The 14828-nt window shown below is 44.1% G+C and overlaps 1 protein-coding gene across 1 annotated transcript in view; it reads left to right on the forward strand.

The window, feature by feature from the left end:
* Positions 1 to 14828, forward strand: part of LOC137371293 (mitochondrial intermediate peptidase-like) — a 252397-nt gene that overhangs the window by 37640 nt on the left and 199929 nt on the right. Inside the window, exon 6 of the mRNA XM_068033632.1 lies at positions 7371 to 7553. Within this exon, the coding sequence (XP_067889733.1) occupies positions 7371 to 7553 (183 nt within the window). The remainder of the gene's footprint in view (positions 1 to 7370; positions 7554 to 14828) is intronic.

The raw sequence follows: 14828 nt of genomic DNA on the forward strand, positions 1-14828 counted from the left end.
TTCAGGTTGGCAAGCTGTTACTAGTGGAGTGCCACAGGGATCAGTGCTGGGCTTCAACCATTTACAATCTATATCAATGACTTGGTTGAAGGGACTGTGTGGTATCTAACTTTGCTGATGACACAAAGGTAGGTAGGAAAGTACACTGTGAAGAGGACATAAAGAGTCTACAAAGGGATTTGGATAGGTTAAGTGAGAGGGCAAAATTTGGCAGATGGAATGTGGTGTGGGAAAATGTGAACTTGACCACTTTGGCAGGAAGAATGGAAAAGCAGTGTATTTAAATGGAGAGAGACTGCAGAACTCTACAGTACAGAGGGATCTGGGTGTCCTGGTACATGAATCACAAAGTTAGTATGTAGGCACAGCAAGTGATAAGGAAGGCAAATGGATTGTTGTCATTTATTGCAAAGGGAATAGAGTATAGAAGTAGGGCCGTGTTGCTACAGCTGACAGGGCTTTGGTTAGAGCACATCTGGAGTACTGTGTACAGCTTTGGTCTCCTTAAGAAAGGATATAATTATATTGGAAGCAGTTCAGGGAAAGTTCACTCGACTGATTCCTGGGATGAAGTCATTATCTTATGAGGAAAGATTGAGCAGGTTGGGCCCATACCCATTGAAGTTTAGAAGAATGAGAGGTGATCTTCTTGAAACACATAATATCCTGAGGGGACTTGACAGGGTGGATGCAAAGAGGATGTTTTCCCCTTGTGGGGGTGTCTAAAACTAATTTAAAAATAAGCGGTCTTCCATTTAGGACTGAGATGAGAAATTTTTTTTGAGGGTCGTTGGTCTGTGGAATTCTCTTTCCAAGAGAGCAGTAGAGGCTGGGTCATTGAATATATTCAAGGCTGAGTTAGATAGATTTTTGATTGACAAGGGAGTCGAGGGTAATGGGGGGCAGACAGGAAATTGGAGTTGAGGCCACAATCAGATCAGCCATGATCTTATCGAATGGCTGAACGGGGCTCAGGGGGTTGAATGGCCTACTCCTGCTCTTAATTCTTGTGTTCTTGTGTTCTGTTCTCGTAGTGCATTCTCTCACTCTACACTGCCGCTTTATCCCCACTGTGCTGTCGGACCTTCTCCACCATTCTCGCAGATGAATCACTTGTGGTACGATACTCAGCTTCTGACCACCTGTTGTAACTACAATATTTATGTGGATGGTCCAGTTAAGTCTCTGATCAATGGTGACCTCCAGGATGTTGATGGTTGGGTATTTGGCAATGGTAGTGCCATTGACTACCAAGGGGAGAGGATTAGTCACTCTCTTGATGGAGATGGTCATTGCCTGGCACTTGTGCGGTGCAATTGTTACTTGCTACTTATCATTCCAAGTCTGAATGTTATCAAGGTCTTGCTGCATGCAGGCACAGACTGATTCGTCATCTGAGGAGTTGTGAATGGGGCTAAGATAGCATCAAGGAGCCCTAGTAAAATTGAAGCCAATGGGAATTGTGGGAGTGGGGGGGTGAATCTCTCCACTGGCTGGAATCATACCTAATACAAAGGAAGATGGCTGTGGTTACTGCAGGCCAATCATCACAGTCCCAGGACATGGCTGCAGGAGTTCCTCAGGGCAGTGTCCTAGGCCCAACCATCTTCAGCCGCTGCATCAATGACCTTCCCTCCATCACCAAACACTGTGCAGTCATCCCCACTTCTAACCTTATGATGGGGGGAATGTCATTAATGCAGAGGCTGAAGATGGTTGGGCCGAGGACACTGCCCCAAAGAACTCCTGCAGTGATATCCTGGGACTGTGATGATTGGCCTCCAGTAACCACAGCCATCTTCCTTTAGTATTGGGTATGATTCCAGCCAGTGGAGAGATTTCTCAACGCCCCCCCTCCCCAGCCCAATTCCCATTGACTTACATTTTACTTGGGCTCTTTGATGCCACACTTGGCCAAATGCTGCTTTGATGTCAAGGGCAGTCACTCTCCACTCACCTGTGGAACTCAGTCTTTTTTTCCCCCCCTATTTGGACCAAAGCTGCAAGGAGGTCTGAAGCTAAACTGAGTATCGGTGAGCAGGTTATTGGTAAGTACCACTTTCAATGACACTTGATCACTTCTTGCTAATGATTGAGAGCAGACTGATGAGGTGGTAATTGCTGGATTGGATTTGTCCTAATATATGTGAACAGGACATACATGGGAAATTTTGATCTGTCAGGTAGATGCCAGTGAGTACTGTACTGGAACAGCTTGGCTAGAGGCGCGCAGTTAATCCTGGAGCACAAGCCATCAGTCCAGCAAGGATGTTGTTGGAGCCCTTAGCCAAATCCAGCATGTTCAGCTGTTTCTTGATCAAGTTAGGTAAGCACAATTTGCCCTTAAGTCCGTGCTGGCTCTCCTTTTATTTGTCTGTGTGTTAATTTTCACGTGGATTATTGTTTCTAAAAACCTCTCCACCACTGACATTAAACTGGCTGGCCTGTAATTGCCAGGTTTATCCTTTTTCCCTTTTTTCAACAAGGGTGTAACATTTGCAATCCCCAGGCCTCTGGCACCAGCCCTTGTATCTAATGTGGATTGGAAGATTGTAGCAAGCTCCTCTGCAATTTATACACGTGCTTCCTTCAGCAACTTAGGATACATCCCATTCAGTCCGGGACACTTAATCCACTTTAAGTACCGTCAGCCTTTCTACTACCTCCTCTTTATCTATTTTTATCTCATCCAGTAACCCAACAACCTCCTTATTAACTGTCGTTTTGGGAAAGTCCTCTTCCTTGGTAAACACCAATACAAAGTAGTCATTTAGTATCTTAGCCATGCCTTCTGCTTCTACTTATTGATCTTCATCTTGATCCCTATTGAGCCCCATCGCTCCTCTTTGTCTTTTACTGTTAATATGCCTATGGAAGACCTTTTGGTTCCTTTCCATGTTAGTTGACAATCTAATCTCATATTGTCTCTTTGCCCCTTTATTTCCTTGGATACTTCTGCTCTGTACTTTTTATATTCAGCCTGATTCTCACCGCCTTTTTTCTGTTTCATCCTACTCGCTGACTCCTCCATTATCCAGAGAGCTCTGGCTTTAGTTACCCTCCTTTTCTCCCTTGTGGAAATGTACATAGACTCTCCCTGGACCATCTCCTCTTTTTAAAGGCCAGTGCTCCATTACATTTCAGACCTCCAGGTCACCTGGGCCAGATCCCTCCTCAATTTGCTGAAGTTCACCCTCCTCCAGTTGAGTATTTTTATTCTGGATTGCTCCTTGTTCTTCATAACTAACGTAAACCGTATGATACTGTGATCATTGTTCCTGAGATGCTCCCTCACTGTGACATTCTCCACTTGACTCATTACATTTCCTAAGATTAGATCCAGCAATGCCTCCTTCCTTGTTGGACAGGAAAATATATTTTTGCTTAATGATAAAGCTACAATGCTTTCAGGTTTTGCTGCTATGTGGTGAAGGATTTATTCATCCCCTCCCCTCCCCTCCCATGTTTGGAGGAGAGCTGGTTACTTTCCCTTTGAGTCTTTTGAGTGCTTGCTAGTTTCATATTTCTTTCCATGGCACTGCACTTTGTGATCAAGGTGAAGATAATTGCATTTATACAGCAGTCTTTGTGTAAGTGGTTCAGAACACTTTGCAAGGGACAGCATTGGATATCAATCAGCATTATAGAGAGGACACTGAAGGCAAAGTTCAAAAGAGAGGCTTTTGAAGAAAGAAAGACATGCATGTATTTATATCGCGCCTTATCATATTGTTGAAACATAAATGAGTACTTCACAAAATGAATTATTTTTTCAGACTTGCTGACTGTTGCATAGAACAAGAATGAAGTCATGCCTTTCATGACTTTGGGGTGTCCCAAAGCAATTTGTTGGTATTTTAATTTAAGCACAGCTAGTTGATTATCTAATCAATTAGGATCCACTGCAACCAATATGTTGGGTATGTTGAGTTTAATCAGAGTTTAAGACAGGATATAACACACTTTCTCTTTGGTCTCCTTATCTCGAGAGACAATGGGTAAGCGCCTGGAGGAGGTCAGTGGTGTGTGGAGCAGCGCCTGGAGTGGCTATAAAGGCCAATTCTAGAGTGAAAGGCTCTTCCGCAGGTGCTGCAGAAAAATTTGATTGTCGGGGCTGTTACACAGTTGGCTCTTCCCTTGTGCCTCTGTCTTTTTTCCTGCCAACTGCTAAGTCTCTTCGACTCGCCACACTTTAGCCCCACCTTTATGGCTGTCCGCCAGCTCTGGCGAACGCTGGCAACTGACTCCCACGACTTGTGATCAATGTCGCAGGACTTCATGTTGCGTTTGCAGACGTCTTTAAAGCGGAGACATGGACGGCCGATGGGTCTGATACCAGTGGTGAGCTCGCTGTACTATGTGTCTTTGGAGATCCTGCCATCTTCCATGCGGCTCACATGGCCAAGCCATCTCGAGCGTCGCTGACTCAGTAGTATGTATAAGCTGGGGATGTTGGCCGCCTTAAGGACTTCTGTGTTGGAGATACGGTCCTGCCACCTGATGCCAAGGATTCTCCGGAGGCAGCGAAGATGGAATGAATTGAGACGTCGCTCTTGGCTGACATACGTTGTCCAGGCCTTGCTGCCATAGAGCAAGGTACTGAGGACACAGGCTTGATACACTCGGACTTTTGTGTTCCGTGTCAGTGCACCATTTTCCCACACTCTCTTGGCCAGTCTGGACACAGCAGTGGAAGCCTTTCCCATGCGCTTGTTGATTTCTGCATCTAGAGACAGGTTACTGGTGATAGTTGAGCCTAGGTAGGTGAACTCTTAAACTACTTCCAGAGTGTGGTCGCCAATATTGATGGATGGAGTATTTCTGACGTCCTGCCCCATGATGTTTGTTTTCTTGAGGCTGATGGTTCGGCCAAATTTATTGCAGGCCCGCAAACCTGTTGATGAGACTCTACTTACACACTACTTATACAGCAAAAACATACAACCGCAACAAGTAGCGAGTACTGGTCCAGGACAGCTGGCATGCGTGAACAGCTCTTTTTCCTCTTTTCTTCACTGTTTCCTCATGTCCTCATGGCTTCTCAAACTAGCCAAGAGTGTTAGATCGGGGTCAGCATAGATCCACTCTTGAGAGTTCTCCTCTACCACCTAGCTGCACTGAGGCCTTCCAAAGTTTCTTACTTTATACCCTTTTTTCAGGGGTGGACCTGGAGGTTACATTGTCAGGATCTTATTGTTCTATGAAGGTTCCCCTTAATACAAAATTTCCAACAGAATATAGATTTCTTGTCTGAACCATGGGATAAAAGCCTGCTTTTATGTTATCCACCTGCCTCCAGCTTCTAGAGTCTTTTGCCCTTGATGCATCATCTTCCCTTATTTCATCCTAGGCTTTTCCCCATGATTAGTTCCACAACTCCCTCAAAATATTCCATCTCCAGCCTCCAAACTAACTTTCAGGGGCTCCATTGTACCTGTTTTTAATTGTACTGCCCAGAGCTGTTTGTAGTGCCTGTTCATGAGCTGTTCATAATGGCTATCCAGTCTAACCATTCTAATTCCTCATCAGACTATTGAACCATGAAGCAATTCACTAAAGGAGCTTTTATTAAGCTTCCACACACTAATTACCTTTTTTGCATTTCAGCAAGCACCTTAACTGGGCAAGGCTAACTAAAAATCCTAACACAGCTTTGAAGTATGGTTATAAAAGCAAAATACTGCGGATGCTGGAAATCTGAAATAAAAACAAGAAATGCTGGAATCACTCAGCAGGTCTGGCAGCATTTGTGGAAAGGTTCCGATGAAGGGTAACTGACCCGAAACGTTAACTCTGCTTCTCTTTCCACAGATGCTGCCAGACCTGCTGAGTGATTCCAGCATTTCTTGTTTTTATTTGAAGTATGGTTATTTGTTTTAAGTATCTATCTAGTTGCTCTCCCATTACTGCATCTGACCATGGCCTCTTTTCAGGCTAGTCATCACCTAAGAATAATCATTCAATTAGCTTTGTTTCTAGAGAAATAAAAGTTTAGATGGTTTCCTGTAAAATGAAACTTGCAGCACCAACATATTCCTTTACCTATTTCAAGCACACATACACGCGCGCGCATACACGCGCACGCATACACGCGCGCACACGCATACACGCATACACGCACGCACACACACACATTAGGCATATTGTTAATTTCTTACAAGTACTTTCCAGCCAGTGTAGTTACTGTTACAATGTAAGATGCACTGCAGCCAATTTGCACAGAACAAGGTCCCACAAATACCAATGAGATAAATATTGGTATTGTTAAGAGATCAGTGTTGGGCAGGATATCTAGAGAATGCCCCTACTTTTCTTCAATTAGTGCCATAGGTATCTTACATTCACCTGTGAGGGCAGATGAGGCCTCGCTTGAATGTCTCATTTGAAAGAAGTGCTGAAAATTCAGCTGTGCACTGAAGTGCCAGTCTTGATTATGTGCTCTTGTCCCTTGATTGTAGCTTGAGCGCATGACTTCCCTCTTGGAAGAGCGCTACCTCTGAGCCAAGGCTGACACTGTATTTTGGATGGGCAAAAAAGCATCAGCAATTCTATGCCTATGATGTCCAGGGAAAAAAACAGAGATGAATGACTAGTTAATTTTTATTTTGGTAGTATTGGGTGAGGAGAAATATTGGCTACGACACCAGGAAAACTTCCTGTACAGTTGTGACAACTTAAATTATGAGCTCAGGTCATGAAGTGGTATTTTAACCCAGAGGCAAGAGGGCTATCAAATGAGCTAAGCTGTACTTCAGGAGAGGGGCAGTACGGTGAAGTGATTTTATAAGGAGAGCAACAGAGCGTCAGTGGCATAATAGCTGAAGGATTGACTGCTGCTGGAATGAAATTAGAGGAATGGAGATGTATGCCAGAAGGTCCTTTTGTTAAAAGGGTCCAGACCTTTGTGAAGTGGCATGATAATTGACTTGTGACTTGGTGTGGGTGAGGACTTGGCTCACAGTTTTCTAAATTATCAGAAATTTATGCAAATCGGGAACATTTGAGAAGAGACCATGAGGTAACCTGCTGCAAGGTACCTCCCAATGCTGCTGTGAAACTAGTCACTTGGTGATGAATGAGTCTTCCTTTGTCTTTGACCTCCTTTCCTGGCTTACTTGTATCTCTCCTCAGCCATGGTACTGATATTGAAGACTGTAGGGCTGATATTATGGGAAGTGTGTTGGGTGTACAGGCAGTGATTTCCTATTCATTAATTTTAGTGAGTGGAATATTATGGACTATGCATCTGTGATTTCCTTCAGTGCACACTTGTGAAATCATCGGTAATATTCTGTAAATTGTGGTTTAAAGTTGCTCTGTTCTGTTCCTCCCCAGTATATTTGCATATATTGTGTCTTTTGTCTTTATAGCGGAAAAGGGTGGTAAATCTTAACGTGCAGATGCTGGATTTGAACAATAGTTTTCTACTGGGCACTCACGTCCCCAACAAGATTGACAGAAGAGCTATCCCAGAACACATTCAGCACTACTTCTCAATACAAAAGGATTTTGTTCATGTTAATGGCCTTCATGCAGATGCACCTGATGACTTGGTAAGTTTGTTGTATTGGGCAATGTTTGGGGTGAATTTTTTTTTTTTGTATATGTCTACTGCATTGATCATCATATATTGAATACATAGTTCTAATCATTCACTGGGATCCAATTGCAACAGACTTGTGGTCCCCAAAATACTGTGGTCTAGTTAAGGTGTTTTCTGTATTTTTGTATTTATAGTAGATGTTTAAGAAATTGGCATATGAAAATGTTGTAAAGACTGCAGGGAAAGCAGAACATTTGATAGACTACTAGATTATGATTCTTGCTACCCAGTATTCCATGGGTTTAAATGTTTGTTTCCTTTGAAAGGACAAAATGGTACAAATTTGACTTTTTTTAAAAACAGGACTAGGAAATTACCTGTGGAATTGCCCAAGGCATGCAGTCTTTAATTTTGGAAGAGCTCAATGAAGGAATGATAGGACATCAGAGAGAGAATTCCACCAGGGCCACAGCATTGTGATGCCCACCTGTTTCTCAGGAAGAGGGAGTGGTGCTGCAATTGGGAATTGAAACTGAGCAGCAGAAAGCTAAGGAGGCTTCAGTCTGGGAGCGATAGCACCAATGTTGGCACACAGAGGGGATCTGAACCCATGCAGCCAGGTGCAGGAAGAGAGGCAGCAGCATAATTACTATAATATAATTTTTATAATTGGTTTTGGATCTGACTCCTTTTTCTTCTTTCTTTCTAAATTAGTGATTCTAACAGTGTAAAATATTAGCATGAATTACAATTTGCAATAGGCAGCATTTAGATTAGAAAATGCCTTGTCCCCGGGGTGAGGGGAGAGAGAGAGAGGGATTTTTGGTGAGAGGGGTACTGGGAAGGGAGCTGAGAGAAAGGGGCACTGGGGGGCTGGGGGTGAGAGAGAAGGAGGGGGAGGCGAGAGGGGTATTTGTGAGAGACCCTGAATAAATACTGCAGGATATCTCCCACTCATCGGACTGTGCGCAACTGAATAAATACTGCAGGATATTCCTTTGCTCCAAGGAAGTCAACCCCAGCTTCCCCAACATAACCTTGTAGCTAAACATCCCTCATCCCTCGAACCATTCCGATAAATCCCCTCTGCACCCTCTCAAGGACCCTCACATCCGTCCGAAAGTGCTGTGACAGAAACTGGTCACAATACTCTAGATGTGCCCTATCCAGAGCTTTGTAAAGGTTCTGCAAAACTTGCCTGCTTTTGTAGTCGACCTATATCTATGAAGCCTAAGATCCAATATGATTTGCTAACTACTCAGTATCCTGCCACCTTCAGAGATCAATGAACTCCCAGTTCCCTTTGACCCTGCAAACATTTTAGAACTGTGCCATTAAGTATATATAGCATCTCCCTATTCCTTCTGTAAAAGTGCATCACCTCACACTTCTTTGTATTCGATTCCATCTGCCACTTGTCTGCACATTCTGCGAGCCTATCTATATCCTAATGCAATCCATTGCACCAGATCCAGCAGTGCCTCCTTCCTAGTTGGATCAAGAACATACTGGTCAAGGAAGTTGTCCTGAATACATTTCAAAAATTCTTCCCCCACCTTACCCCTTATTCTGGCATGATCCCAATCGATATTTGGGTAATTAAAGCCCTCCAATATCATCACTCTATAGTTTTTGCACATCTCCGATTTTCCTGCAGATTTGCTCTTGCTCTCTCATGTGCTATTTGGAGGCCTATAGAATATCTACAGTCGCGTGATCAACTCTGACGAAATGGATTCCGTCCTTGTCCCCTCGAGCACATCCTGTTTCCAACACTACAATGTCTTCCATAATCCAGTAATGCAACCTAACCTCTTTTTTTTCCCCCTTCCTTATCTTTTCTGAACACTTTGTAGCCATGAATGTTAAGTGCCCAGTCCCCACCATGTTTAAGCCATGTTTCCATTATTGGTACTGCATCATATTCCCAAGTGGCTATTTGTACTTGTAGCTCATCAACCTTACTTATCACACTTTGTGTGTTTACATACATGCATTCTAAATCTGTCTTTGTATTCCTCATAGTCTTCTTTAGTCTGCTCCTATTTAACATGGTACTACTTTTATACTTTTATCTCTAGTACTACCCAACACTCTCACTCCTTTATGCACCTTATTCCTCTTTTCTACTTCGAAATGCTGGTGCCCATCCCCCTGCCAATTTAATTTAAACCCTCCCTGCGTTAGCAGCAGAGTGAGCCAGGCACACACAGCTGTGAATTAAACTCTTCTTGCCTGCCCTGTTATGCTCGTGAGTGTTCAATCCTTCACACATTTTATAACAAAGAAAATGCATTCATACAGTGCCTTTCATAGGATGTGCCAAAGCAATAAGATTAATGACCAGATCCCCTGTTTTACTAATGTTGGTCAGGGGATTAATATTGACCAGGGCAAAGAGAATACCTCCCCTGCTATTCTTCAAAATAGTGGCTGTTGGACCTTTTAACTGAGAGGGCAGATCAGGCCTCGGTCATGGTCTCCTCGGTGCAGCACTCCCTCAGGGCTGCCAGGGTAGGTGTAGCAAAAATTAGATACATAGTAAAGTTCCCTCTACACTGTTTTGCCATCTAGGAATATATAGCTGGATAATTCTATCGCTGTAGTGTTTAAGAATGATGTTAGCTGTCCAACTGAAAATAGCTTCACACCACCAAAATTCTTTCTTTGGCCTCCTTGTCTCGAGAGACAATGGGTAAGCATCTAGAGGTGGTCAGTGGTTTGTGGAGCAGCACTTGGAGTGGCTACAAAGGCCAATTCTAGAGTGACAGACCAAAATACTTAGATGTTAATTTTAAACATTTGTAAACTCTCATGATTTCCTGTCATTGAAAGTGTTTTGTCAGTTACTTCAAATCTGTGTCTTCTGGTTACTGAACCTTCTGCCAGTGGAAACTGTTTCTGCTGATTTACTCTGTCAACATCATAGGCGTCTACGCACCAACTGTGAACGCCAGCATCTCAGATAAAGAGCATTTCTATGACTTCCTAGGTGACGTTCTGAGGAACATCCCAAATGATGAGAGGCTATTCATCCTGCGTGACTTCAACGCACTTGGGGCAGACAGTGATTCATGACCAGCGTGCCTCAATTGTCATAAGGTGGGCAAGATCAATGATAAACGACAACGCCTTCTTGACCTTTGTGCCCTGAATGAACTCATCAACACATTCGTCCAGGGAAGACATTGCCACAAGGTATCATGGCATCATCCAAGGTCTGGTCATTAGCACCAACTAGATCTCGTAATTGCAAGGAGGCACAATCTGCCCAGTGTTCTTCACACCCGCACCTACCATAGTGCAGATTGCGACACCAACCACTCATCAGCAACAAAGTGAAGGTGCACCCCTGAAAGTTCCAGAGCTCTAGACACGATGGTCCACCACACATCATCATCCCTTGCATAAGCAATGATGTCAAATACCAGTACTTCGCACTGTCGCTAGAATGCCTGCTACGCACCAAAGCCTTAACAGGAAGCTTTGATGCTGGTATCGATGAGCTTAGTGACTTCCAAGCTTCAATCATCCATGTAGTAGCTTATGTTAATCCTAACCGTACGCGACAAAGGAAATCTACGAGCAATGTACAAAAGGATCACGAGGGCGCTTGGCCCTGCCATCACCAAAGTTGCTCACCTGAAGTTGGCGGATGAAGTACTCACTGACAGAAGTAAACAGATGTAAACATTGAGTTCAATCATTTCAGAGCATGACGGGCCCCCCATTTTAGTTATTTTTATTTATTTATGGTTTTTTTTTGTTTTATTTCATCTTAGTTTGTTCAGTTTGCTTACCCACTTTTTTTTCATGTTTGTACTTGCGGCTGTTCAGTTTTCAGTCCATTAACACCCTATCTGTACGAATGCTTTGTCTTTCATCACACCATTAACATATTGTTTGCCTTTGCTCCATGACCACCTGGTCAGCTATTCTGTGACCGTGTCCTATCCACACCTTCTCCTTTTGTTATCTCTTGCCCCACCCCCGCTTTACTTGCTTATAACCTTTCACGTTTCTAATATTTGCCAATTCTGAAGAAGGGTCACAAACCCGAAATGTTAACTCTGCTTCTCTCCCCACAGATGCTGCCAGACCTGCTGAGTATTTCCAGCATTTCTTGTTTTTATTTCAGATTTCCAGCATCCGCAGTATTTTGCTTTTACTAAACAGATGTCCTGCTGGGCTGAACGCTACTGTGAGCTGTACTCCTGTGAGTCGGACACCTCCCAGTCTGTGCTTGACACTTTCCTGTAACTTCCTGTCATGGATGAGTTGGATGAAGAACCCTCATCACTGGAGCTCGAGAAGGCCGTAGGCTGCCTAGCTGAACAGAAGGCCACCCAGCAAGGACTGAATCCCAGCTGAACTGCTCAAGCGTGGAAAGTCCCACTTATTGCCATACCTTTATGACCATCTCTTACCTGCTGGAAAGTCGGCTCTGTTCCACAGGAGATGCATGATGCCAAAATCATCACACTATACAAAAACAAAGGCGATAGAGGAGACTGCAACAACTACAGGGGCATCTCACTCCTTAGCATCACTGGGAGGGCCTTTGCTAGGTCATACTTAAAAACCCTATTTACTTGTGGACTGAGTGTACCCGAAAGCACAGTGCCATTTTTGTACTGGCAGATCTACTGTGGATATGATCTGCTCCATATGCCAGCTACAAGTGAAGTGTAGGGAACAGAGTATACACCTTTACCTTACTTTCGTAGATCTCACTAAGGCATTCGACACTGTCAGCAGAGTAGGACTGTACAAGATTTTGGGGGAAATTGGCTGACAACCAAAGCTCCTCAGTCTCGTCCACTCCTTCCATGAAAAAATGCACTGCACTATACAGTTTGATGGCTCCACTCCCGACAGTTCCGGGGTGAAGAATGGAGTGAAACAGGATTGTGTCCTAGCCACACTCTGGCATCTTCTTCTCCATGCTCCTGACCATTTGTCTTCTCTGCTGATATGGAAGGAGTATACTTGCACACTGGGTCAGATAGCAAGCTCTACAATTGATCAAGGCTGAAAGCAAAGACAAAACACATCACTTCCTGATCAGATAACTCATACTCTGATGCTGTGCTAATGGCTCACCATGGAAACTCAACTGCAAAGTCTCGTGGACTGTCTCTCCCATACTTGTAACTTGTTCTCCTTGACTATAAGCGTTAAGAAAATGGTGATCATGGAGCAAGATGTTTCATCTCCGTCCCTGATCACACTAAACAACACCCCACTGGAAGTGGTCAGCAAATTCTGCTACCTAGGGTCCACAGTGATGGACAATGGCCCTTAATGCAGAGCTCGATGCATGCATAGAGAAAGCAGCTACCATCTTTGGCCGACTTGCAACACGCACATGGGATAACACCAGGCTGATTCTTAGGATCAAGCTGATGCTTTACAAGGCCTGTGTTGTCAGCACCTTGCTGTATGGCTGTGAAACATGGGCGACTTGCAACTACCCGCAAAAGGAGCTCAATAATTTCCATCTTCACTGTCTGTGGCGCATTGTGGGTTTGTCTTGGTAGGACAAAATCACACATATGCGGCAGTCCTCTCAAAGTTAGAGCTGCCGAGTGTGTTGGCACTAATCAAACAGAAGCAGCTTTGGTGGATCAGACACATTTGCAGGATGAAAGACGATTGCATTCCCAAGGACCTCCTGTACGGTGAGATAGCCGCAACCAGGTGACCAGTGGGAAGCCCAAATCTCCGCTTAAAGGATGCTTGAAAGCATGATATGAAGCCCCTAAATGTCGACTATCACACCTGGGAGTGACTAGCTGGCGATACATCCCGAGGACAGTGTGCACTATCACGACGACCAGTTGCTCCAGCAGCTTGGCAACAGGCGCCAATGTCAAAAACAACAACTTTCAGCGTCACTTGACAGATTCATGTGCAGCACTTGAGGCAGAAACTGCCTCTCAAGGATTGACCTTCACAGCCATCAGCAAAAGTGCATCTAGAGAAGACACCCCACCTAAATGGATTGTTTGCTGCGTGTCCATCTTTCATAGGTTGGCATCCTTCCATCTATCAAAACCATTCCTGATTTTAATCACCTCCATTTAAATCTCTTCACCCTTTCTGCTCTAAAGAGAGCAACCTCAGCTTCTCCAGTCTCTCCATGACTAAATTCCGCACCCCGGTACCATTCTAGTAAATCTCCTCTGCTCCCTTTCCAAAACTTTGATATCCTTCCTAATTAGATTAGACAAAATAATGGGGACAGAATTTCATCCTTGGTCTCTCCTTCAATATTTAATCACCAGTTTATTCCCATCACCCCTGTACTCACTGAACTACATTGGCTCCTTATCTGACTTGGTGCCAATTTCTTATCCCTGGTACCAGAAAAGAGGTCCAACCTCTTCGGCCTTTCATGATAGTTACAATCTCTCAGTTCTGGGATCGTCCTTGTGAATCTTTTTGAGAGAGAGAGCGAGAGTTCACTGAACAGAATTATTAATAGCCCTTGTCTTTTTTATTGTCTGTTAAAACAATCCCTTATTTGGGGTGGTGCAGTGGTTAGCACCGCAGCCTCACAGCTCCAGCGACCCGGGTTCAGTTCTGGGTACTGCCTGTGTGGAGTTTGCAAGTTCTCCCTGTGACTGCGTGGGTTTCTGCCGGGTGCTCCGGTTTCCTCCTACAGTCAAAGACTTGCAGGTTGATAGGTAAATTGGCCATTGTAAATTGCCCCTAGTGTAGGTAGGTGGTAGGAGAATGGTGGGGATGTGGTAGGGAATATGGAATTAATGTAGTATTAATATAAATGGGTGGTTGTTGGTTGGCACAGACTCGGGCCGAAGGGCCTGTTTCAGTGCCTGTATCTCTAAGCTAAAAAGACATTTGTGATCACTACTTGAAGTGGAAAAATGTACAAAGCTATGGGGGGAAAAAGCAGGGAAGTGGGAGTAATTGGATAACTTTCAAAGTACTGGCACAAGCACAATGGGCCGAATGGTCTCTTTCTGTGCTGTATTATCCTAAAATTCCATGATTCTAAATCAAGATAATGTGTTTACAGAGCAAAGCTTGCAGGTGGTGGTTGGTTTGGGAGGTGCTGCAGTGCATCCTGAGAATTGGACACACTGCTAATCGACCTACAGAATTAGCCCAACTCCTTTTCCAAATGATCACACAGCTCGTCTGTTAGAACTTAACCTGCATAAAGTGACTATTGCAGCAATCCATAAAACCGATGCATGTGTTAAAGATGGAGAGTGCGGTAACCTGGAGAGATGATAGAGATTAATGAATGTACAATTGT

This window comes from Heterodontus francisci, chromosome 6, assembly GCF_036365525.1.
Source record: "Heterodontus francisci isolate sHetFra1 chromosome 6, sHetFra1.hap1, whole genome shotgun sequence".
In the NCBI taxonomy this organism is placed as follows: Eukaryota; Metazoa; Chordata; class Chondrichthyes; order Heterodontiformes; family Heterodontidae; genus Heterodontus; species Heterodontus francisci.